The 27,680-nt window shown below is 36.2% G+C and overlaps 1 protein-coding gene across 8 annotated transcripts in view; it reads right to left on the bottom strand.

The window, feature by feature from the left end:
- The window catches only part of Neo1 (neogenin 1), a 167,425-nt gene that overhangs the window by 86,052 nt on the left and 53,693 nt on the right, over positions 1–27,680 (bottom strand). For all 8 annotated transcript variants that reach the window (XM_005369490.3, XM_005369494.3, XM_005369492.3 and 5 more), the window contains 3 exons: positions 26,776–26,929; positions 23,505–23,641; positions 1,256–1,410 (listed from right to left, as the gene is read on the bottom strand). In XM_005369490.3, the coding sequence (XP_005369547.1) occupies positions 1,256–1,410; positions 23,505–23,641; positions 26,776–26,929 (446 nt within the window). The remainder of the gene's footprint in view (positions 1–1,255; positions 1,411–23,504; positions 23,642–26,775; positions 26,930–27,680) is intronic.

Genomic DNA, 27,680 nt, shown 5'->3' on the forward strand with positions numbered 1-27,680 from the left:
CCACAGAGAAACCCTGTCTCGAAAAACCAAAAAAAAAGACTCAGGTCTCAGCCAGAGTTCAGAAACATGAGATTATGCATTTCAGAAACAGAAAATACATCCCCACAAAAAATGAATTACTTATAGGATAAATCTGTAAAATGACATTGTCTTTAAAACACTATAATTATTTCTAAGCTTTTTACTAAGTATTATGTAAAGACCTTTAGGTATACCAGTAATAATTATAACTAAAACCTAAATAATCCTATTAGTAGAATATTAGATAATGGTACTATTACTAGGTAAAAATATCTACTATAAACCTAATACATATGAAATAAAAAGCATAATTGACAAAGAATTATTAGATACATCTGACATCTTTTTTTCTCACACTGGGATCTGAGAGACTGACTGATTAAGTTAGCTGGCCAATGAGCCTCTAGAATTCAGTTGTCTCCCTCTCCACAGTGCTGGCATTACAACACAAAATGCCTTATGTGGGTTTCTCCTGGTGACTGTCCTCAGGTCTTCATGCTTACATGAAAACATTTTACAGAATGAGATATCAATCCAGTTCCATATTTAACTTTCTGAACTTACAATTTTGCCACAGTTTTGAGACAGCCTCAAGGAGTGACCTAATCTGGCCTCTGCCTTTACCTCCTGAGGACTGGAATGACACATGAGTTATCACCATATTTTGCTTGTACCTACTTCAAAAATTCTTTTAATACGTGCAAATTAAATTAAAAGGCACTATGTGATGATGCACTCACTGTCTAAAAGGGTTTTTGTTGTTAGAACTGTTGGCATGGGCTCTTTCTTACTTTGAAGAGTATGTGCACTGAATTATAACTTTTTGGCTAGGCTTTGTATAGTTTGTTAAATAAGTAAGTAATTGATGTTTTTCAAAATTATCACCTATCTATACTTCCAGAGAGACCGGGATGGGGTGGCATATGCCTTTATCTCCAGGCGGATCTCTGTGAGTTCCAGACCAATCTGGTGTACATTGTGAATTCCAGGGCAGCCAGAACTACAGTGAGACCCGGGGTGGGGTGAGGGGAAGAGAGGGAGGAAAAATGGGGAGGCAATGAGAAACACACACATATGTATGCACACACTGTATTTCTCAAGAAATGCTGATGGTGATTTTCTATTTTGTTATTTGCAGTAATTTGAATTGGTATATATAAATACATCTTTTAGTTATATTTAAGACACTTAAAAGGTTTCAGAAATAAAAGTATTTCTTTGAAAAAATACTTACTACAATTTTAAAATAATCACTTGGGATAACCACATCCCCATTCTTGACCCACTTCACAGTTGGAGTTGGCTTCCCAGTGACTTCACATTCAAATACAATATCCATAGATTCGTGAGCATATATGTTAGCAGGTTGTTTCAAGAATTCAGGTGGAGCTTCAAAATATAAAAGAAATTAAAATAAAATTAGGTAGCTATTCACATATCAACAAATTTTTAGACCACAGAATTCATAGTATTTACATAGTATTTGAATGCTCTATCAAAGTGAATTTTATTCATATTTTATTAGGTATTCCTAAACGTTTCAAATATTTTGGTGCTGAGGGACACACTCTCACCAGGAGAGGTGACATCCAGACCCATCTGCTGCCAAGGATCATAGTCCTACTATGGCTGGGGTCTGTGCTGCCACCAAAGGCCACACAGATGCCCACAGTTGGGGCTGCAACCTGATGGTCTCTAGCAGCCATGCGGCTGACAGAACCATTCCCACCTGAGTGGCCATTCCTTCTACCCAGAACCAGAATGTCATCCAGGCCCAAGCTGCTGCCGAGGGCCATGTTTGGGTTCGTGGTACAGCTGAAGCTGGGGTCTGTACTAATATCTATGGCCTGTGTCACCTTAGAAGACCTTAGGAATCATGCGAGATGAAATCAGGGGTCATGCTAAGTTGGCCACGCCCTTCGCTGGCCCTGGGAAAGCTTGCCTTGTCTCTCATTGGACACTGTAGCAAGAGAGCTGACCCTGCAGGCTGGAGAGGTGGCTCCCACCCCACAACCACAGGCAAGGCTAAACCAACCCTGAAGGCATGGCTCTAGGGGAGCTGACTCTGCCCTCTCACCTGAAGCAGGTATACCCAGGGGCCTAGACTGACCAGCTCCTACCAACCGGGCCCACAAGCCAGGCCTTGGGTTGGCCTACCCTAGCATCTACCCCATCTAGGACCTGCAGGAGTTGGTGAACAGACTGGGCCTGTGGAATGATAGCCTCAGGCTCTCCAAGGCTCAGGGTGGAAACAGGATATCCCAGAGGAATTCTGGTGAGGATCCAGGGACAATGGTGTACCAGAAACCAGAGGCATTGAACCGGACCAGCGACTCATTGCAATGAACATTTGCTAGTAAACCTGATGGAACAAAGGGGTTTACTATATGACACACCGAAGCCCCCAATGCCACCAGGAGGAATGAAGATATGTTTGAGAGAAAGTAAAGAGATTTTTGTTGTTACTGGTGTTTACATTTTGTTTGTTTTTTTAAATTTTGTTTTGTTTTTTACTTTTGTTTGCTTGCTTACTCTGGTTTCTTTTGTGGGGGTGCAGCATGGGTTAGGGGAGGATACGGGGGAACTGAAAGGTGAGCAGAACTCCCAAAGACTCAGCAAAGAAGTTAAATTTAAAAACAAAACATTAAAGGTTAAAAATGTTAAAAAAAAAATTTACAGTCCAATTACTATTTCACACTTATCTGAATAACTTTCAGCTTAAGATGTACCTTTCTGTGTGGCTTTACTCTGTCAACTAGATGCATATTTTAAATCATTTGTTTAGTTTTATTTTCCACCCTCAGAAGTCACTTGGCAAAAATTTAAATCTACACAATGTATGTCCAATTAAATTCAGCTTCCGTCCTAGCCTCATAGTCCACTCCATAAGTAAAAATCTTTTAGAATGTTATGGTTTATCCTTCCAATTTTTTTTTTAGATTTATTTATTAATTATGTATGTACACAGCATCTGCCTGCATGTATCCCTGCAGGCCAGAAGAGGGCACCAGATCTCATTATAGATGGTTGTGAGCCTCCACGTGGTTGCTGGGAATTGAACTCAGGACCTCTGGAAGGTTAGTGCTCTTAACCTCTGAGCCATCTCTCAGTCCCCCCCTTCCAATTTTTTAAATGTAAAAACAACTTGTTTCACCTCTCTCCTTCAAATTATAAATAACACACTAAACTTTTTCTGCTTTCAAAGCTTGTACTTGCAACTAAGATGGTACCATTACCAAGGAACTGACATACTCCTTGAGTCAAATGTTAATACTGGGGAACCCTTTTCTAAAGTAGAATAATTAATTCTGTAAAACACAGAAAAATGAGTTTTTATAAAATTAAATAATTTTAGTATGCATTTTCAGTAAACAGACTTTCAAAGACTATTACAAAAAGAATCATAGTGCTCACCATTTACTTTTCCCTCTCACGAATTATAAAGGAAATATTCCTTTGGATTATTTTTACTCTTTATATAGTATTCACCAATTAAATATAGATGCAGATGTTTGTGGTTAGAAAGTTAAGCAGATAACCAGAGAACAAATGAGTCAATTTCCATAAGAAAATAGTATTGCAATGGAAGATTATGTATTTTGTTACCAAAGAGATAATTAAGCTTCAAATTCTGTGACAGCTCCCTTCCCTTCTAATATCACCATCATTACAAGAGTCATTTTAATTGCTAAATACACAAGTAGAATGTTAATATCAAAACAAACATTATACTTCCAAAATTCTTTTGCTAAAAACATAACTTAATTCCAGCACTGTAGAATAATGTTGGAAATTGCCACTCAGTTCAAACAGACAACAATATTGTACTGGCCAACACCAAAGTTACAAGGTCACTTTATTATGCTACAATTTGGAAGATAATGGCTTTCATTTACATTAGCTCTCAAATGCTGGTGTTTGACAGTTTGATTTTTAATTCTTTGGTACTAAGATTCTCAAAGGGCACTTTAACTAGAAAAAATACTTTTTTTTTCCAGTTTCATGTTAAACTATACATTTGATGGTCTTAAGTTTTTCTACAATTCACAAACTGACACCCACATCCTTAAAAAACAACTGACAATGGACAGAATCTCTTCCAAGCAAGCATTTAAAACTGAAATCTTTTTAGAGATCGTTTAACAATGTAATTGTAAATCTGTTATAAGTACTGGCTGTACTAACAAAGATATATTAGAAATCACACACACATACACAGTCTCTCTCTTTCTCTCTCTCTCTCTCTCCAGAGAAAGCTTCCCATTCTACCGAAGGTAAATAAATAGGTTCTTCTGTATTCCAAAAAAATAAAATAAAAAAATGAGGACATCAATTCTGCAGAGACTGTACCATAAAACTGTCACCAGACTTTAATATCCTGCCCTTTTCTCATGCCCATAATTCTACTTAAATTCTACTCTCACTCCTTTTCCCTAGCCCATCCCTCCTGATTTAGTTAAGTAGATATCCTGCAGATCTTAATTAAAAGCAGTTCCTTAAAGAAGCACTGTCTCCATTGGCCCATTTTCTCAATTTCCTTACCCCCTCACTACCTCATCTACCACTGAAAACACAGGAGCCTAAATTAAGCAGGCAATCAGCAAATATTAGCTGAAATCCACTAACCAGCACTATCAGCGAATTAGATGGTCATGTAAGATTCTTTTTCTTCAAACAATGCATAAATTTCTCAAGGATGCAATGTTTATATGCTAGTTTCTCTTAAGTCTTCTTTCTCTGTACTTAACAGACATTACACTTTTTTTTTTTTTTTACAGTATAGCTGGGATCATGCTTTTCTGCAATTTGTGTCCTCTTTTTTTTTTTTTTGTTTTGTTTTGTTTTGTTTTGTTTTGTTTTGTTTTGTTTTTCGAGACAGGGTTTCTCTGTGGTTTTGGAGCCTGTCCTGGAACTAGCTCTTGTAGACCAGGCTGGTCTCGAACTCACAGAGATCCGCCTGCCTCTGCCTCCCGAGTGCTGGGATTAAAGGCGTGCGCCACCACCGCCTGGCTGTCCTCTCTTAATAATCTTACATATGAATACATATAGTCACCTCTGAACAGGAGCACAATATGACGACATCACAATTTATTTACCCACCCTCCTACTCATGAACATTTAAGATTATCTTTGACTTTCTACTACAGATAACTATTATGAGCATTCTTGTACAACAGTTTCAGGAGAATAGATTTCTAAATGGAATAACTAAGTCAAGGAGTTTTCATATATAAAAAATTTTAAATAACATAAAGGCTATACCAGTTCTATATTCCCACTAGAGACTCATTATCAATGAGATTATTTAAAATCCTATAGGAGGTAACAGCTAATCCAAGAAAATATGAAAAATGAAAGACATAAATGAGTAGATAGGGTTGAAAGGTGGCCCTCTCCAACACACCATTTACAAAGACTATCTATTAAAGGAACAATCAAGAAAGTCTCAGATAAATTCTAATGTGCATTACTGTAATGGAGGAAAATTCTTTAGTGATTATTATGAATGGTGATTATACAAACCATGAGATAAGTGGATGCATATGTCACAGCCTTCCTAGTCAAAGTGTAGCATAGGATGGTAGTACTGGCACCCTCAGAGAGCTTACTAAGAAAATGGAACCTCTGTCTCCACCTCAAGTTCTCTAAATAAGTATTAGTACTTTAACCAGCTCTCTAGGTGACATGCATATATGAAAGCTTCCTATGTACCAGTTTAAATTGATTCTATTTCTATATGTACAAAAATGGAAAATTCTAAAGACAAGAGCTACAAGGCCTATACAGAAAAAACTAAATGATTCTATTCACTAATAAAAATGTATATTTCTAGGTCTTCATGGATCTAAATGCTTTTGCAAAAAAAATCTACAAGTATACATACTAAACTGCTGCAGAAGCACCTTCTGCTCCTTCAGCCAATAGCTGCTGAAATACCAGCCCACTGGGGCATGGTCTATTTCTATTTAAAAAAGAGCAGCAAGCCTCAGCTCGCTCTCTTGGTTCTGGCTCTTGCTCCAGTGACTAGACTCCTTTCCGGCTGTTCGTTGTTCTATAAGTTTCCTATAAATAAATACCCCTCTGAATCCAAACTGGTGTGGGATTGATTTGCGCATTATTCTGGTGCCCAGTGTTTAGTTTTAGAACCCCTGCACCCACCCATCCTCGGCTTGGCATGAGCCCTCCCTCAGCTGTAACCTCCGCGCCTCCTGAGATCCACAGGTCCAGACAGTCTCTGCCGGCCTAATTTGATCTATTCTGAGTGGGTTTTTAAATTCCCCCTTGCAAGCTGTTACAAATGGTGCCCACGTGAATAACTGCATCCACAAAAAGCCTGAGAAAGCTTGGGAAAGACTAGAGTAAAGCATTTTGGTTTTCAGTGGTAGCAGGAAGAAAGCTGCACTGTTTTAAAATGCCGAATTTCTGGGCCGTCCTGCCAGGGAAAACTCTGACTCTTTCAAGCAGGCGGTCCCAACTACGAAGCTATGAACACATTGTTGCAGCTTGCTTCCTGGTAAGGACCTTGAAATGCCATAGGAGCTTTTCAAAGGTTGTTTATGGACACACTGTTTAAGGTCCTGGCAAGGACCTTAAAACGCCATAGAGTTGTGACAAAAAACTTCTCCATATTCCTTAGCAAATTAAAGACCCATGTGGTCAGAAAAGGAGAGATATACAGTAAAGAGAGATTCAAAGATGAAGAAAAACTCTAAATGGTTTACAGTGTGTTAAAAATATATACAGGCTAAAGGTTAAAGTTCTCAGAGTAAAAACAAAAGAGAGTATCCTGTTGTGGTGGTGCATGCCGGTAGGATTTGCCTGGGAGGCAGACTCTGTGAGTTCAAGGATAGCCTGGTTTACAGAGGGAGTTCCAGGACAAAGATACACAGAGAACCTGTCTCAAAAAGCCAAAAGTTAAAAATAAAAATAAAAGAAATAGAGGTTAAACTAAAACCACATAAGGATGGAAAATACACAAGAGAATCTTGATACTGTATGCTACTATGCTCTCTTTAAATTGTTTGAATGCTGAGGAAGGAGCAACAACTGCTAAAAGATATTTGCTTATAAATGCTGCAGAATTAATGCAAGATAGGTATTTTGAAAATACCTTGACTTCAAAATTGAAGTCAAAAGGTGTGTTACTTTAGAGAAGAGATTTTGCTTTTGTTGATTTGCGCATTACTAAACTAATAACAATAGTTACCCTCTGAGTATAAGAATAGGAGTGGGGAAAGGATATTTATTGCTGCTATGTTTGATTTTTTTTTAATGGTGGTATTGTTACTTACACAATTTTTAAAAGAAAAGGAAAAGCCAGGGGAAAAAAAACCCTGAAAATTATTCAGACTAAATATAAAAATTTGGCAAACAGAGTAAACAACATATTTTGTTGTCACTTATATGTTCAAACAACCAAAACATAATAATATAAATGTAAATTTAAAGTATAATTCATAATAACTAAAAAATAGGTATATATGCAACCACACTTAAAAAAAACCTTTCAGAAATTTATGAAGCTTTGCTAATGGACATAAAATGACAGAGGAACAAATAAGGCTCTAAGTATGTAAGAAATTCCCATGATTAGAGAGACACATTAAATCAGAGGAAAAGATGCATAATCTCAATGATCTTAGAAACACCACCTGAAAAACAGCATTGCTAGATTCACAATTCCCTACATCAAATAAATTATATACATGTAAAATATTTAATGATTACACAGACACAGACCCACAGCAACATAAGAAAAAAAAATGATTTAAGTGCTCTTGGAAGAAGGAATAGGAGGATACTAAATCAGAGACACAAAAATTAACCATGTTCAACTTTGGATATTGTTAACATTCATTAGGTATCCATTTTACTGACACACAAATCCCAAGTCCATTAGATGGCAGCTTCGTTTGTTTTAATGAGTCAACTCTTGGAGAGCTGACACTGCCTCAGGAAAGAAGCTAGTGACCATAGGAACCAACCATGATTAGGCAGAACTTTGAGCACCAGATCCTAACCTGAAAGGGAATGAAGGTTGAGTTTATTACTAATGGCCACTGACATAATCAATCATGTCTATGCAATGAAGTATCTATCAAAAACCCTCTAAGACAAAGTTCTGGAGATCTTCTAGACAGCTCAATGTGTACCTGGAGGCATATATTTCTAGGGCCCATACCCATGTCTTTGCTCTACACATCTTTTCCACCTGGCTTTTTATAGTATCTTTAGTATTTCTATTATAGTAAATGAATGAGCATAAGTTAAGTGTTTTCTTGAGTTCAATGAGTCATTCTAACAAATTAATGGAACCCAAAGAGGGAATTATGGGAACACTAACTTAAAGCTGGTTAGTCAGAAGTTTTGGAGGTCCAGACTTGTGACTGGCCTGTGAATGGGGAGAGGATATAGTCATACAGAATTGAGGCCCAAATCTGTAGGATCTGATGCCATCTCCAGTTGGGACCAGAACCTCTTAGGCTGACATATACAGGAGAAACAAACATGCTCACTGGTATAATAAAAACAATCTATGTAGGGTAATTTAGCCAACTACTATGCAAAATCAAAATTGCATGTATTCTTTGATTTAATAGTTTTACCTTATGAGATCAATACAACAGTTACATAAATACATGACAATAGTTTCTGATCTATGTTTGAAATAGCAAGAGGCTGGAACCACCAAACAGTAAGCTACCATATTGTTTTTGTGTGTGGCTTTCTGTTGTCACTTTTGAGAAAGGACCTTGTGATAAGGCCCAAATTGGTTTTAAACTCACAATTCTCTTGCTTCAGTTTTCCTGGGTGCAAAGATGACAGGATATGTTACCAAGACAAGCTGCTACATTAATGCACAACCAACTAAGAATGGTTATGCTTCCACCCTAATCCCTCTTTATGATAGTAGATGGTAAACAGGTTGATGTCACTACTGAGATTATAGGAAGCCAAGGGGAAACTGAGCCACACATATTTTTAGTGGGTTCAGTGAAAAGTAGGGATATAGTCTGTCAAGACTGCTGCAATATACTTAAGTTATCACAGTATAAGAACAGCTTCCATGAATATTCCTGTGCCTCATTATATTAACTGAACTCAGTAATAAGATATAAAGGTGTAGGTTTACATTCACTTGAATAAATCCTAGAACCAAGTTTGACTTCTACTAAAACACAAAGGTACCTTATAAAATCACTGACACAGGTAATAAAGCAGAGCATTATATAATTAAGGTAGAATTTTGTACTGTTTGTAGTATTTAGCAACTTAAAAAAAGTAATCTGCTGTCATTTCTTTTCTCACTTAAACAACTACCCATTCCTTTCTTTTTCTTTGTTTCTTTCTTTGGTTTTCAAGTCAGGATTTCTCTGTAGCTTTGGAGCCTGTCCTGGAACTCACTCTGTAGACCAGGCTGCCTTGAACTTGCAGAGATCCACCTGTCTCTGCCTCCTGAGTGCTGGGATTAAAAATGCACCACCACCACCAGCTTTGGTATTCATTTTCTTAAGCAAGGTTTTTGAAAATAGTTTTCAATCCAGGTCCCAGCAATCTGTTCCTGATGACAACCATCTCTAAAGACTGTCTGCTGTATCTTTCATGCATGCTTGTTTACTTGAACAGACATAGAATACATTTGGAAGGATATAAGAGAAGTCCTAAACATAATAAAGGCAATTTGTAGCAAGCCTGCAACCAACATCAAATGAAATGCAAAGAAACTTGAAGCAAGACAAGATGTGCACTCTCTCTATATCTATTCAATATGTACTTGAAGTCCTAGCCAGGGCAATAAGACAACTGAAAGAGTCAAGGGAATACAAATTGGAAAAGAAATCGAAGTATCACTATTTGCAGATGATATGAAAGTATACATAAGTGACCCAAAAAATTCTACCAGGAACTCCTACAGCTGATAAACACCTTCAGTGAAGTGGCTGGGTACAATATGAACTCAAAAAAAAAAAAAAAATCAGTAGCCCTCCTATATACAGAAGACAAGCTGAGAAAGAAATCAGGGAAACAACATCCTTCACAACATCCACAAACAATATCAAATACCTTGGGGCAACAAGACTTGCATGAGAAAAACTTGAAGTCTTTGAAGAAAGGAACTGAAGAAAATATCAGAAGATGGAAAGATCTTCCATGCTCATGGGTCAGTAGGATCAACATAGCAAAAATTGCAATCCTATTAAAAGCAATCTATAGATTCAATGCAATCTTCATCAAAATTCCAACACAATTCTTTACCAATCTTGAAAGGACAATCCTCAATTTCATATAGAAAAACAAAATACCCAGGATAACTAATACAATTCTGAGCAATAAAAGAACTTCTGGAGGTGTCACCATCAATTATTTCAAGCTGTAATGCAGAGCTATAATAATAAAAACCACATGGTAATGGCATAAAAACAGACATTTTGATCAATGGAATCGAAGACTTCAAAGTTAATCCATACACCTATCGGCACCTGATTTTTGATAAAGAAATCAGAAATACACACTACAAAAAAGAAAGCATCTTCAACAAATGGTACTGGTATTACTGGATGTCAGCATGTAGAAGAATGTAAACAGATCTATATCTATCATGCTAGTCCAGGTGGGCCTCCAACTTGTTATGATGACCTTGAACTCTTGGCACCTCCACCTTCATCCCCCAAATTACAGGCATATGCTAAGTATAAATTTTTCTTTTTTAAATGATAATACATGCCTAAAATTAAAACACCAAAGTTATTGATATCTTTATTTCCTGTTGCCAAAACTGGGAAACAAAATGTCTTTCAATAGACAACCATGATATATTTATATAATATAATGTTTCTCAATAGAAGGGCAAGGAACTACTGATGAATTCAACAACATGGCTGAATCTAAAAGTACATTGAGTAGAAAAAATGAGGCCAACAGGGGAGGGAAGAAGCACACACATAAAATGCTAGAATATTCAAACCATTTATAATTACACAAAGTATATCATGAGTAAGTCTAAGAAAGAGGCATGAAAGGCACATGAGAGGAATTAACAAGAGGTGCTAGAAAATGTTGGAGTGATAAATCTGTTACTTATCTAGACTGGTGATATTTTCATGGGTATACATATATTAAACATTAAATTTACATCTTTATATGGAGAATAGCAAATTACAGCAGTAAAGCTGCTTAAAAATACAGATGCTATTTTAACATACTTGGAAAAAGCTATTTGAAATCAATTTATATGTCAAAGAATTAGTATTCAGAAGACATTTAAAAATTCAACTCAATAAAAGCTTAAAGGTGGTCAAAGAATGGACAATTAAAGAATACAAATATCCAATAAAAATCAGAAAAGATATTCAACTTCCCTAATAAGAGATGTATTTTTCTTGTTTCATTTTCACAGAATATAAAACTTAATACCAATACAAAGAAGTTGTGGAGAAACCACTACTGCCTCATTATTCGTGGGTAAGAGAAGTATCCCACATATCTGTGGGGCAATTCGGCAAGATGTGTCAATACTTAACGTAAGTACCTTTACTTTAACAATAGCAGTTGTAATAGTTAGATCTGGTTGTCAGGTTGATTACATCCTAAATAAACTAAAACCTAAGCAACTAGACACACTTGTAAAGGGTTCTTCTTGGTTGTATTATTTGAGGTGGAAGACCCATCCTAAATCTGGGTCAGACCATCTAGTAGCAGACCACATAAAAGAATATGAAAAAGGAAAGCCTTTGGTTTTTGTGTGCTTGCCTTCACTCTGGCTAGATGAGTGTAGTAAATTCATCTATCTTGTTCCTGAAACAACCCTTCATTGGTGCTAGAACCTACTTTTTCAGGATTCTAACATTACAGTGAAAACTGGGCTTTCTTGGGAATACCAGCAACAAACTGGGTGGGGCTTAAGACATCCAGTCTCATGGACTGAACAACTACCAAATCCTTGGCCTTCCAATAAGGAGACAGCCATTGTTGGATTACTCAGACCATGACCTGGAAGTCACTAACAAATTCCACATATATATAAAATAAAATTTATGGCCTGGCAATGCTGAAACATGCATTAGCAGCCTGCATATGGGGGTTCTGTTGAACTTGTCCATGTTGGGTTTCATAGTCCAAGTTGATGAGGATGACTCACCAGATCTCATTACAGATGGTTGTGAGCCACCATGTGATTGCTGGGAATTGAATTCAGGACCTTCGGAAGAGCAGGCAGTGTACTCTTAACTCATGAGCCATCTCTCCAGCCCATATATTATTCTTTTATAACTAATATCACTACCTGTTCATCCCATCAGTTCTGATTATTTAGAGAACCCTGACTAATACAGCAGGGCTTGGGAAGAAAAAAAACCACAAAAAGATAACAAGCAGGTATACAATTAGGCATGCACAAATACGTCCAAAACTCTGTTACTTATAGTAGAGAGACCCTAAAACCATTAAAAACTAATAACAAGAACAGAATAAACAAATAAGCATACTGGACTACTTCTTTCACCAAATAAGTAGCCCATTTTTATAAATAAAATTATAATTCAAAAAGTAGCCAACTCCAATCGTTTAAGCACTCTGTTGCTTATTTTCCGATGTACCGTAAGAGCTGAGAAGTTGCAACAGCTGTAGAAAGGTCATTAAGACCTTTTTTTAACTTTTTTTTTTTGAGATAGGATTTCTCTGTAGTTTTGGAGCCTGTTCTGGAACTCATTTTATAGACCAGGCTGGCCTCGAATTTACAGAGATCCACCTGCCTCTGCCTCCCAAGTACTGGGATTAAAGGCGTACGCCACCACTGTCTAGCTAAAACTAACATTCTTACTATATATTTTTTAGAGGTTGTTAAGTCTGATATAAGGTATTATGTATAAAATGCAAGTTTATGTCACTATGTAATATAGATTTGTATGTTGCCATAGAAAGAGCCATGACAGACAACATAAAAAAATGCCAAAAATGAAGTTTCATTTCATTTTAAGAAAAACATGATCTTGTTTATAAATATTTTAAATATGTGAACTATTTAAAAGCAGCATCTCTGGTTGGTTGAGATGAAAGGCAGCTTTTTGCCTATGTACTTTTTAGAATTACTGATAATCTGGAAAAGAGCACTGTTATTTTGTAGCAGTAGTTTATAGTCTAGAGAAATGATTCTGTGAGTGCATTAGAAACACTGGGTACATAATTCCCAAAATATAATCCAGGGAATTCCAGAGAGGAATGTGTACTCTCAACACATTCTCTACCAATCTGTTAGTGATATTTCGTGCCATCCACGAAAATTCTCCAGGCCTATTAAACAAAAAAATATTTTATAAGTTTTCCATATGCAAACCGAAGTACATATTTTTTAAAATTCCACATAGCCACTGAAATGAGCATTTTAGCTCTTAGGAACCGAATAAATCATTAGATTTACTGTCCAAAATAAGCTTCGAAAGTTGGATAGAAAGCAGAATATTCATTTTTCAAATTGTTTAACCCACGGGCACGGAACAGGCAGCCCACTAAGGATTGCCAATTCTGACGCAGACACTAAAGGATGGGATACACTGTAGAATTTTAGGTTGATAATTAAACCCTCTACTTTGGTTATCAGCATTTGCTAGCAATCCTAAACAATGCCAGTGATAAAACAGCTCTCCCAAGTAGAGCAGACAATTCCCATTCTCTTGTCAAGATGACTTACTGCTGTCTCCAGAAAATGAAATCTTACAAAGTATGGGACAGAAAACAGTACATTTCTGGTGGTATGGGGAGGCACTGCTTTGTAAAGACAAATGTACAGTCCTATACATTAGATCATAGCATAAAATTCCTATATGGAGTAGCTTAAAAGCCACTGGGAGAGAACGAAGACTACTAAAGTGGTATTATTCTATATAAATGAACTATACTAGGAACCAAAAATTCTGGGATTTTAAACTAGGATTTCAAGTATGTTTTTAGGTATGTAATCACTTTGCCTTGGAGGCTATAAGATATATGTGAAAATATATTCCTGTTAATAGGAAAGATAATTTGGATAAATTTTAGGCTTATTCATGTAATTCTATATAATCCATGTAACATATGGATTATATGATGAAAATAAGGTAAAAATTGTTTGGTGTTACTTCTAATATAATAAATTAAGCATATCAAAATATATCATACTTCCAAAATCCTAACTATTCCAATGTTTTCAAATGCAGCAATATTCAACATGTTAAGGCAAGAGTTTAAGAAGGAAATATAATATGGTGGATTTCAGAAGCTCGGTAATCCGTAGATCAGTAACCATGTTTGTCTCTGAGGTTTCACAGAGAAAAACATTTTGTTCAATAACAAGTGTAAGTTAGGTATTTAAACATGCACTATTAAATCTCTTTATAACTTTAAAAATAAAGTATATGAACAAGTGAAGTATAATTCTCTTAAACATCCATTGGTAACCAATCATTACAGTCTCACTAAGAATTGCTGAAGATAATAATGCCTTGAACCTATATAACTTGCTTTTATTTTACTTTCTAACTTGAACATACTGGTGTGATATCTAAGAAACTCTACAGTTCTCTTTGACCTGGACTCAGGCAGAGCCAAGTTATTTCAATAATTTACAAGTGTGGGAGGTAACATTATCTAAGGATAATTTAAGTACTCAAGATGAATAATACTATGATTGTAAATTGTGAGTGTCAACTTGACTGGGCAATAGGGTGCCCAGGTATCTGGATCAAGGTTATCTCTGTGTCTGTGAAGAAGTCCCAGAGAGGGACATTTGTACTGATGTATGAAGACAAGAAAGCTCTCCTCCCCTGTGTGCATGGGTATCATCCAATCCATCAGAAACAAAGGGTAAAGGAGGCCTGAACTTGCTCTCTACTCTCTGTGCAAAGACACTCAGCTCCTCTTCCTCTTAAGTACTCTTGGCTTATAGGCCTTCTGACTCATATTAGACTATAAACCATACACTTGTCTGACCATCACACGTCACAGCTTTCTTAAGTTTCCAACAATGGTAGGCTATGAGACCCCTCAGCCACGCTCTAGTGTTGAGTCAGTATTTACAGTAAGTCTCTTCCCTCTTCTTTAACTCTCCCTACACCTCTATTTCCTGCTGGTTGTTTCTCTGGAAAGCTCTAAGAACATACTATGTAATAATAGGAACAGTTATTAAATACTTCATGTAGGCAAAAATATTTGAATTTATTTATAAATTACCTATTTCATATTACTTCAAGAGAATTTCAAGGGGCTACAGTGAGAAAAATTTCAAATCCTAAGCTAAAAACAGAAATGATAAAGAGCTAAAATTCAGCTATTTTTAAGACATAAAACTTAAAATTCAATCAATATTTAATGTTAGTTTTTTATATTTTCAATTGTCCATTTCTTTTAGGCTCAACAAATAAAACTCTCTATTACAAGAGTTTAAGAATTCTCTTTAATATGGCTATTTTACATACTATCTACATAGGAATGCAACACTTTAGAAAATATCTCACAAACAACGATACTACTGAACTGAGCAAGACAGTAAAGTACTCACCATCACTAATCATCATGGAAGCATAATAATCACCAAACTAAAAAATCAGCAGTTGCTGAGTGGGAGGTGGTGGAACACATAATTTAATCCCAGCGCTCAGGAGGCAAAGGCGGGTAGATCTCTGATTTTGAGGCCAGCTTGGTCTAGAGATTTCCAGGACAGCCAGGGCTACACAGAGAAACCCTGTCTTGAAAAACCAAAAAAAAAAAAACCAAAGAAACAAAAACCCTTCGGCTGTTAATAAATACAACAACATGGATGAATCTCAAATGTTAAGTTTTGTGAAATAAGGCTACAGTGCGAAATAATACTACAGATGATATGACTGCTTCCACGTGAAACTTTAGAACAAGCAAGATCTAGTCTATAGTTGAAAAATCAGAAGAATAGATGTACTGAGAGTCATAAAATATGGCATGTGGGAATTTTCACCTATGTCGGTAATATTCTACATCCTTACAGGTATTTTGGTTTTACAGGGAAGAACAACTGATGGAGCTCATGAACAGTAAACTTAATATTTGTATATTCTAGTGAATATAAATTTTATTTTAAAAGAAGACAGAACTACAAACAAAATAATAAATTCCTGGATCAAAAAGACATGACTTATCAGCTAAGAGTACTAATACCTTTGCAGGACCCAGCTTTTGTTCCCAGCACCCACACAGTGGATCATAACTCCAGTTCCAGGGTATTTGATGCCCTCTTCTGAACTCCACAAACACCAGGCACACATATGATGCACATTCATATACACAGGCAAAACACTCATACATAAAATAAATCTAAAAAGATCCTCTTAAAATATTAAAATTCTACATAATAATGTGAATGATGATTTCTCTGGATATACCTAACACTTTAAAATTTTATCAAAAAATTGATACTGAATCAGGAGGTCATGGTGTACACTTTTAATCCCAGCACTTAGGAGGCAGAGGCAGGCAGATCTCTATGAGTTCAAGGACAGCTAGGTCTACAGAGTGAGTTCTAGGACAGCCAGAGATACACAGAGAAACCATGTCTTGAAATACCAAAGAGAGAGGGGCAGGGATTAGAATAATGAATAGTTGATAAAGCAATTATCATAAAACATCAATTAAAGATGGTTGTAAAGTTATTTCAACATTTTATTATAATTTTTTTTAACATGTTGAAATGTTCTAACCCCAGTAAACTTTTTCAGCCTTGACTCTTAAGGCTCTGGATGTGTTCTATACACTACCATAGGAAATTTGTGTTTTATTTAGCATCCAAGAGAACTGAGAGTTCCAAAGAATGACAGCAGAATGCTGGCTGATTATCATGAAGGAAATGGGAAGAAAACAGAAGGTGAGTTTCTTAATGTGGCTAGAGATATTTTTTAGAAAATGAGATGAGTAAGGAGAATGGTATGAGGCTGTGGCTTTAGGAAAGATGGTAAAGGGGCTGAAGAGATGGCTCAGTGTTAAAAGCACTGGGTGCTCTTTCAGAGGACTGGGTTCAATTCTCAGAACCAGCAGTCACAACTGTCTCTAACTACAGTCCCAGAGTATCCAATGCTCTATTCTGGCTGTAGGCACCAGGCACACACAGCACATAAAGACATACATGCAAGCAAAATGGCCTTTTTTTAAACTCAAAAAGAAAAAAAAAATTGGAACATTAGTTGTAGATTAGTAACAATATTAACACTGCCATGAAAACGGCCAATTCAGAAATTGTCAATTTGTTCCCAGAACATAATTGGAACAGAAGTGGAAATTTTTCTTTGTGGAGTAGATGGACTTTATCATACACTATTACAAATGCTATGAGAAAAAGGGAAAATTCCTCTATTTTTTTTTTTAAAAAAGCAACTCATGACCCATATTAATAGTTATCAACAATCTGAGATGACAGGAAATACACCACCAGCTAATTCACGTCATAGCATGAGTAGAAATCCCAAGAGTTAATGATAAGATAGTAAGTCTGAAATATTTAACAGATGAAGAATGAACTTATAACCTTTTCTGCAATAACACTCACTAAGGCATTTCCTACAGCTATAACTTCATAAAAAATAACAAAACAGACAAATTTGACTGCATTTGTATATACATACATAGAGATATTATGTATGTATGTGTGAATACACATACACACATACACATATACAAACACACACACACACACACACACACACACACACACACATTTCTCATCAACTATTTTCCCCATTAGGAAAAAAAAACTTTCATTATGGGACAAGGCTCAAAACAAAATTTTCCATATGGGTTTTTGTAGTACACAATAACTTGTCAGTACTCAGTAAAGAGAGAGAAATGACTTCACATGACACCCATGAACAGCTTGAACTGTACTACCCAGATTCAGAAACAAGGCATTAATACAGTAGAAGCCTGGTGTTGTAACATCCAGTCATTATTCTGCCCTGCTCCAAACATAATCATTATTCTTTTTATTTAAAAACTGTAGATTAATTTTGCCTGGTTTTGAATATTATAAAAGTACAATTATATTCTTTTGTGCCTAGCTTCTTTTAAGGGTGCTTCTAATATTTTTATTATGCTTTTGAATATAGAGGTGGCCTGCCAATTTCCATCGATAATAAAATGCCATCCTAGGTTGTGATGGACATCTGAATCATTATCAGTTTTGACTTCTTGTGAATAAATATGGCAGGAAGGTTACTGTGCATGACTTTCAATGCCCCAGTGTTGCTTATTATAGCGTACTCCACTATATAATAGGATACTTTTATGTATACAGTTTTAATAGATTCTGTCAAACAGGTTTGGTTTTGCAATATTGGGGATCAAACCCTAGTGATATTTGTAGCTCTCCAAACAGTATTTTTTTTTTAAAGAAATGTGTAGCCCAGGCTGGCCTCGAACTTGTGATCCTCCTGCCTCTGCCTCCTTCAGCAAATCCTACCGGCGTGCGCCACCACAACCGGCTCTCCAAACAGTATTTTTAAATGTTATCAGTGTATATACTCATCAATAGTTTATTTAAAGTCTCTAGTGTTCCTCACCCTAACGCTGGATATTGCAGGTCTTTTGAATTAGCACTTGAGTAGATAAAAACATTTACTAAATATATGGGAGCCTAGCCTGAAGTTTATCAACACTGTTCTTTGCAAATAACTAACTCTGGCTTTACTGACTCTGTTTTGATGCTTTCCCATCCCTCCATTAACTTTTACTTAACACTTCCTTTTTTTCTATTTTCTTTGGTTTAAATTTGCTACTTTTAGCATTTTTGAAGTTAATGTTCAAATTGCTGATTTTTGAGAAACAAACACACAGAGCGGCGTGGAGAATCAATTGATCTTGAAGGAGATGACAAACTTCCTCAACTTTTACTAGTTCCTATCAATATTAGCTTATACAATTTACTAAATTTTGTTGTTAATTTCCTTTGTAACTCATGGATTATTTTAAGATGACTCACATAAAGAAATATACTCCCAAATAATGAAACATGCCTATTTAATTGCTGTATAACATCATGCTAATGTCCATAATATTTTTTTTTTACAGTTTAGAGCAGGACTGTATGAATGCTAGGCAAACACTTTACAACTGAGCTGTAACTACAGTCATACAAACATCAATAGGTCAAATTGTTACCTGTGTTATTTAGTTGTATTTTAAGTATTTTTGCACTTATTTCTGAGTTTGCATAACCTATTAGTTACTGAAGTGATGGAGGAAGGTCATTGCTTAATTAAATAAAGAAGCTGCTTGCCCTGATAGGTTAAAACATAGGTGGGAGGAGTAAACAGAATAGAATGCTGGGAGGAAGAGGAAGTGAGGTCAGACTCTACAGCTCTCCTCTCGGGGGCAGACGCCTCAGAGAGACACGATGCTCCACTCTCCCGGGAAGATACACAGGCTAGAATCTTCCTGCTAAGACCGGTGCTCACAGATTATTAGAGATGGGTTGATCGGGATATCAGAATTAGCCAGTAAGGGCTAGAGCTAAAGGGCCAAGCAGTTTTTAAATGAATACAATTTGTGTGTTGTTATTTCGGGGCATAAGCTAGCAGGCGGCCCGGGGTGCTGGGGACGCAGCCCCGCGGCTCATATTACAACACTGAAGTGATCACTATGATTACAGTTTTGCCTATTCATAGTCTTGTCAATTTTTGATTTGCATATTTTGATATTATGTTATGAATTATGTAGATCTTTAGGCTTTTAATTTTCCTGTTAGGTTAGCTATTTTTTAAAATATTTGTAAACCAGGGCATGATGCCTTACACTTGTAACTAAGCACTTGGAAGGCCTGAAGCAGGTGGATCACCACAAGTTTAAGCTCAGCCTGGACTACAGAGATCCTATCTTTTAAAAAAAGTACTTAAATGTTTTCAACTTTAATTAAAACTTTAATTAACAAAATTTCTATATATTTATGTAAGATAAATTGTTGTGATATATGTAAACAGAATGGCTAAATTAAACTAAGATATCTATTATCTCATATACATATTTTTTAAGTAGGTAATACACTGTAACCATTCTGGCTCTTTGATTCTATGAGTTTGACTATGTCAGAATCTATTTATAATCACATCATGCAGAATTTGTCTTTCTGTGCTTATTTCTCCTAGTATAATGTCCTCCAATTTTCTCCATGTCGTTGCAAATAACAGGATTTCCTTCTATAAGGCTGTGTTTCTACAGCAACAACTTTGTCATTCATTCATCCATGTTGAACACTAAGTCGATTCCATGTCTTAGCTACTGTGTAATGTCCTACAATGAGCATGGTTGAATAAATTCAGTTTTTGACACAATGATCTAACTTTATCTGGATAGATATCCATATAAGGAATTATTGGATCATATTGTAGCTCTCCTGGGTGTGAGGTGATTAAGGATTTAATTTCTCTAGTGATTAGTCACATGAACAGTTTTCTTTTCATATACCTGTGGACCACTTCTTTTAAAAAAAAAAAAAGATTTATGTATTTACTTATTCTGCCTGCATATACACATGTAGGGCAGAAGAGGGTACCAGATCTCTTTATAGATGGTTATGAGTGACCATGTGGTTGCTAAGAATTGAACTCAGGACCCCTGTAAGAGCAGCCAGTGCTCTTAACCCCTGAGCCATCTCTCCAGCCCTGTCGACCACTTTGTCTTCAGAAAATGTCTTTTCAGGTCCTTCAAACAGTTTTAAAACTAACTTGTTTTCTTGCTACTGAATTGAATTCATTGTCAACTCTAGGTATTAACCTCTCATCAGATGTATGGTTTGAAAATATTTTCTCTCATTTTATAGTTGTTTCTCCAAGATTCCTTTATCCTTTACTGTGCAGCTTTTCAGTTCCATGGAATCCTATTTATCTATCTTTGCCTGTGATTTATAAGTCGTATCAAAAAAAAAAAAGGCACCAATAAAAAGTCTTTCCTAAAGTCAACATTGGAACTTTTTCCTCACGTCTTCTTTTAGCAGCTTTAGAGATTGAGTTTTCAGTTTAAAACTTTAATCCACTTTGAGTTGACTTTCATATGTGGTAGGGTCCAACCAACTCCAGCCAGACTGGGAAGGAGCAAGCATAGGACCAAACTAGTTCCTCTGAATGTGGTGGATAGTTGCAAGGCTGGGGCAGACTGAGGGGCCACTGGCAGTGGCACCAGGATTTATCCCTACTGCATGTACTGGCTTTTTGGGATCCTATTCTCTTTGGATGTATACCTTGCTCAGCCTAGATATAGTAGGGAGGGCCTTGGACCTTCCACAAGGCAATGTGCCTTACCCTATCTTAGGATTAGAAGGGGGTGGGATAGAAGGGGGTGTGGAGAAAATGGGAGGGGAAGGAGTGGGGACTTGGATTGTTTTTTTCTTTAATCTAATAAATTAAGAGGGGGGGGTCCAATTTTAGTCTTGTCAATGAGGCTATCTGTTTTCAGCACAATTTACTAAAGACTACCCTCCTCACTGTATATTTTTGGCAACAAGAAAAAGCAACATACCTGGCCTTTAAAATATAAATTCCAGAAGTTACACATCATTTCTACCATAAATCCAAATAAAGCCTACTTGCATTAAAGAACAAGAGACATGAACCCTAGCCCCCAAACAACGGGGTTGTGTGATGCTCAATGTGGGTACTCGGAAATGAACTCAGGTTTTCTGGACATCTTCTAGAAGACCACCATCCCTCTTAACTGTTTGAGCCATCTTTCCAACCCGTTTTTCTTATCTTCTCTCAAAGATAATACCAAACATGATTCTATTTATTCTTTGTCTTTGTACATTTAGACTCTTCATTTTCTTCCACTTGAAAAGTCTACTATTCTTATAACACTACATATTCCTTTCCCTGCCGTAGAACTGAATTCTCACTTTTATCTTTTAAAAATATGTAACTGTCCTAGCAGGACAAAAAATATTCTCAAGACAGATATTTGTATAGTTCTCTTTTACTACCAGCCTAGCAAATAATGGCCACCCAGAGACAGAATTTCTCCAGGAAGTTCACACTGAAGCCTGGTACCAGCCAGAAGGAAGCTACACATACAAGCAGGGCTGGACTTCCCTAAAATTTACAGAGACAATCCCAAGGAGTTTTATTGGAAACAATATTAGTGACAGCATAGACAAATCAGAAAAGAGAATCAGCACTCTGCAAATACTTTTCTAAATGGAAAAAGGCAGGGCAGACAGGGATAAGGAAGAGGTTTGTGCATATGCCACATTTATCTTCCCTGACTTCTAAATCAGGTAACCTAAAAAGGAGAAGTGGGAAAAATAACTATTCTTGTAGAGGTGCTATATCAGTTTAGAAGAGAAGGACCAAACCATCAAGTGAAGAGCCATAGAAAGACATCATGCAATCCTTCTAGCCTGAGTATTTGTCCCAAAGAAGGAACATAAATGCTCAGAGACATGGTTCAGGAACAGAGAACAGACATCTTTAGGAAAATGTCCTGAGACAATAAAAAAGTATAGAACCTTGAATATGCCCCAAATCACACCTTCCTCTTTGACCATATCGTTACCACCACCACCACCACCACCACCACCACCACCACCACCACCACCACCACCACCACCACCACCACCTCTGCCACCAATACTATTACAACCATAAAAACCAGTAACTAGGCCGGTGGTGGTGGGCACGCCTTTAATCCTAGCACTTGGGAGGCAGAGGCAGGTGGTTCTCTGTGAGTTCAAGGCCAGCCTGGTCTACAAGAGCTAGTTCCAGGACAGGCTCTAAAACTACAGCAAAACCCTGTCTCAAAAACCCAAAAATCAAAACAAACAAAAAAATGAAAAACAGAAAAAAAAAAACAACCCAATAACTAACACTGAGCTGGGAACTTTTTAAGGATTAGCTCTTAAACTTCAAGATAATCTCAACAAAGTAAGTACTCTTATTTTCCATTGTACAGGTGATGAAAATGGAGTTCAAGAAGGCTATATAAATTTGTTGTAATTGGAGTAGAGGCAATAACGACTCAGCAGCTAGAGCACTTTTTATGGAAGTAAGAGGATGAGAGTTTAGATCTCCAAATGACAGGTAAACGAGGCAATTCACCTTGGAAGGCAGAGACAGGTAGCCCCACAGAAAGCTGGATAACAAGAATAACTTTATCAGCAAGCTCTGGGTTTGACTAAGAGACTCTGCCTCAAAGAATATGATGAGGATTTCTGTTATCATTCTCAGATTTCCACATGAATTCCTCCAACATATATATCCAAACACAGGAGAGCATGTGCGCACACACGTGAATACACACACACACACCACATATACATGAAAAGAAAATTCCTATTGTCATATTTGGGAAATATAAGATCAAAATTTGAACCCAAGTGATGTGGTCCAGAAGTTTGTGTTTTAACTATATGCTGTATTCCCTTTCCTTTCCCATATTACTGTTAAATAATCAGTAGACCTAGAAAGTACACAGTATTTTTAATTACACAGTAAATATTTACATACCTTGCACAGTAAGCTCTGCCTGAGCTTCAATTGTCTTATTTCCATTATCAGCTATACAAAAATAAGTCCCAGCATCATCCTCAGTGATGTCAGTAATCTCCAAACTACCTCCTGCTAGCAAGACCAACCTTTCAGAGCTGGATTAAACAGACAAAATGATATATTTCAGCATGAGGGAAATAACATCTGAGAGGGTCTTCACATAATAACAGAAAAAAACAACTGGACAGTATTCCTATAATGATGGCTATAAATGTCTAAGATTAACAAAAAAATCAGAATTTAATTTTCATTTTTCTTATATTTTGTATGTATAAATACCACATATTTTGTATGCATAAATAAATGTCACAATCTCTGACACTTCTAGCTATTCCCAAAGAGTTATCACTTTTATGACCAATGCAACTTCTTTCAGCCTATTCCTGTCTAGACATTCTGCCCAATTTTTTGGAAATTATGTATTTTAGAGTCTGCAACCAATCCTCAGATCCAACTTCACCACAGCTGTGTCACACTGATATTACTAATAGACATAAAAATAAAAAAAGGAAAATGTCAGATCAAACAGAAAGTCATGAGGCAGTGACATGGAATGAAAAATTTCCTTTGGTGGCTTGGCTAGGAAACGGGGGAGGGGGGGGTAAAAAAAAGACAGGAAGGAAAAGAAAAGGATAATTGCCATTGAGCATCTCCCTAGGTGTGGTCCTGGCCACAAATCAGTCACCATCCATCAACTCTATTTACAACAAGAATGTTTAATATTTTCATAAATCTACAGAGATATAAAAACTAAGATAATCCTGTAACACAGAGGAAATTACAAACCAATATTCTCCAATTTTTATAAAGTTAAAAAGTTTAGTTAATCTGGAGAATTACAAACTAGATCAATAGGTAAAGACACTAACCAGGAATATAATTCTACAAGTACATAATTAAAGCCACCACTTCTATTTCATTATTATTTCAGGTTGATGTTAACTAAAAATGAAGTCTTGAACTCTAAAGAAACTGCTATACTTGGATGATCCTTTAAGTATGAGCCAGTCATTACAAAAAAAAAAGAGAAAAGAAAACTCTATTTTTTATCTTACCATCACCTGTAGCATGTTAACCATGTGCTTTTACAACTACTACCTGTTCCTTTGCACCTGGACTCAGACCTATCATTCCCTAAAATTAGGAATTATTTGATCACTAAATTACATTTTGTTTGCTGCTACTCATATGTTCTGGATCCTTTTCAAAACAAAACCATTGCCACCACCCTCATCCTATTTGCTTTTTTTATCTACACATATATGAACAAAATTAAATAAATGCTATTAATTCTTAGACATTTATAAAAAAAAACAACCTATGTTTTTATGTGTTTGTTTTCAAAGATGCAATAAAGATGCCTAATGCTTAGGACACTTTGTTTTTCTAGATAGCCCAGCACTATTGAGACTTCTAGACATTTTCCCCCTTTAATTGCAAATCTCAAAGCTGAAATCTAAAAAATGTATAGTCTACTCACAATTCTTCTAAGGTCCTGGCAAAAACAAAGACAGTATGAATAGTTACCCACATTGAACCTGAAGGACTCCTGTGTTCTATTACCTACTTCTATTTTCTCACATTATATTCAATAATTCAGACAAAATACATTGTGGGACATTTTGCCTCCCCAGATATGTACCAAACACTGTGAGGATCTGGAGAAGCCAACGTCAACAAGCTGACACTGGTAATCTCCTGAAGCTCTCTGAGACAGTGACACAACAAGGCAGTGTTTCTCAGACTTTCCTATACATAATCTTATGAGTATTTTGGTACCTAGAGAACTAGAAGCAGAGAAACATTCAATTGTTTTTCAAAGTCTCCTGGTTTCCTGGTTTAGCCTTAAAATTCATAGAAATATTCTTAAACATATTATATTCACATTGGTTTAAAAAACATTTGCTCTCAAAAACAAACTTCAAATAAAACTGGGAAGATACATAACTTTCCTATCATGATTTGTTTCTAATGGCCCACTTAGACTCCACCCTGAGAATTACCTTCCTATGAGAACAATACTATACCACTCCATTTACAATATCAACCCCATTCTGCCTCTGTAATCCCTTGAATACTACATCTTGAGTTTCCTCAGAGTACTTATTCCAACACGACACTTTATATGTCTATAACTATCTCATTCTTCCACTCTAAAAGCAAAAAAAAACAAAAAAAAAACAAAAAAAACACGTTACTGCTTGGTTCTTAGACCTATGAATGTACCTCAAATCACATTTAATAATGATTTGTTGAATTCTTACTGTGGGGGATGATGCACAAAACTCCCCACTTCCATTCATTACATAAAAATAATTCTGTATCTTGCTTATACCTTCATAAAGCTGTGGTATGAAAAACTACATTTCACTCTAAGTAGTATCCAACACAAAATATTACTGTAATAGTACTGCATACATACATATTGCTTTGTCATGGCTATCAGAAAACATTAACTTACATCTGAGGTATATATTACATTTATACTGGAAATGCACTACTTTGAAAGAGTCATTTTCAACTAGGGATGATTTTGTTCTTCGAGAGACATGCTTTGGATCATCATAATTTGAAACTGCTTTGGGCACCTAATGGGCAGAGGTCAGGGATGCCTGTAAATTTACAATGCTTGTTAACAGCTATGTTTTAGAAACAAAACACCTAAGTATTGAACCAGTGTTTTTGAGAGAATACAACTAAAAAAATTACCTATTTCTAAAGGAAGAGACAAGGGATGCAGAAGATGAAGAGCAGTAACAGAGACGGTTCTTGTAGAAGATATATAACTTGTAAACACAGCATACGGCTTGGTAGAACTTTAGAAAGCAATACAAAGCCAGGTGTGGTGATTGCCTCTAATGACAGAACTTAGAAAGAAGGAAAGTGTTTACTTACACTGTTTGAGCAAAGGGAGAAACTTTCATAGTGCATGTAAGAGTTTTGACTAATCCTGGTGAGGTCTGGCAGCTCATGTAACAATTTAGGGAATGAGACCCAGTAAGCTCAGTATGATAAAGCTTAACAACAACAATCCTCACTATTCTGAAAGCATGCCTTTTCTGTAAACACTGTTAGATACAGCATATAAACACATTTCAAGGAAGACATGAAAACTGCAATATGCTTAAACAAAGTAGTTTTTTTTTTTTAATGTATTGATACTTCCAAATAGGATTAGACCAAGTCTCTAGATAAGGCTATGAAGGGCTCTTAGGCAGGCAGTATTTACCTTTCTGTGTCAAGCACTTCCTCATTTTTCATCCATCTAATAACTGGAGAAGGAAGTCCTGAAGCAACACATGGCAACACTGCACTCTGACCAGTAACTCTGATCACAGAAGATGGTCGCATCAAAAACACCAAGTTTGGTATTTCCTCAGGACCTAAAGTAAATTTAAATGAAAGAATGATTAAATAAAAGACAAAGCACCTCACAACTTTACTCATGAAGAACAGCTGATTCCTAATCAGTTTGTATGGCATTATGTGACAAAATAAGCAAAACGTAAGAAAATTACATCTCAACCAGTAAACATTTCCCAAATACATTCAATATGCAAAGTATTGTACTATATGCTACTTGGGGATCTTAAAGATATGTAAGTGACAGTTCCCACTTACACAGTACTTTCTGGTCAAATGAGCAAAACATGGCATAGATCTATACAACACCACATGAGGGGGTACAAAAAGCAGTGAGTCTCCTTTCCTTTCTTATGTCTATTATTTCTAAGTTTAAGTTTTCATCTCTTTAAATTAGTCTGTCAAGTCTGTCATGGTGATGCATGTCCTTAATCTCAGGAAGCAGAGGTAGGAGAATCTCTGTGGGTTGAGGCCAGCCTGGTTTACATAGGGAGTTCCAGGTCTACTAGGGCTACATAATGAGACCCTGTCTTAAAAAAATAAAAAAGAAATTTAATCTATCAATTCTTTGATTTTGTAAAATGTAAGAACTATCTAAATTATGACATCTGTGTATCTACCTATGCTCATGCTTTAGAGTTGTGCTCTTGCTGACATATGACATGGCCACACTCCTACTGACAAGATAAGTGCTCTACTTAATAGGGTTTTAATAATATAGAATTTTGGAGAGAAAGATCATTCTCAGGTAGAGATGTAACTCCTGTCTCT

This window comes from Microtus ochrogaster, unplaced genomic scaffold (genome assembly GCF_000317375.1).
Source record: "Microtus ochrogaster isolate Prairie Vole_2 unplaced genomic scaffold, MicOch1.0 UNK49, whole genome shotgun sequence".
NCBI classification, from domain to species: Eukaryota; Metazoa; Chordata; class Mammalia; order Rodentia; family Cricetidae; genus Microtus; species Microtus ochrogaster.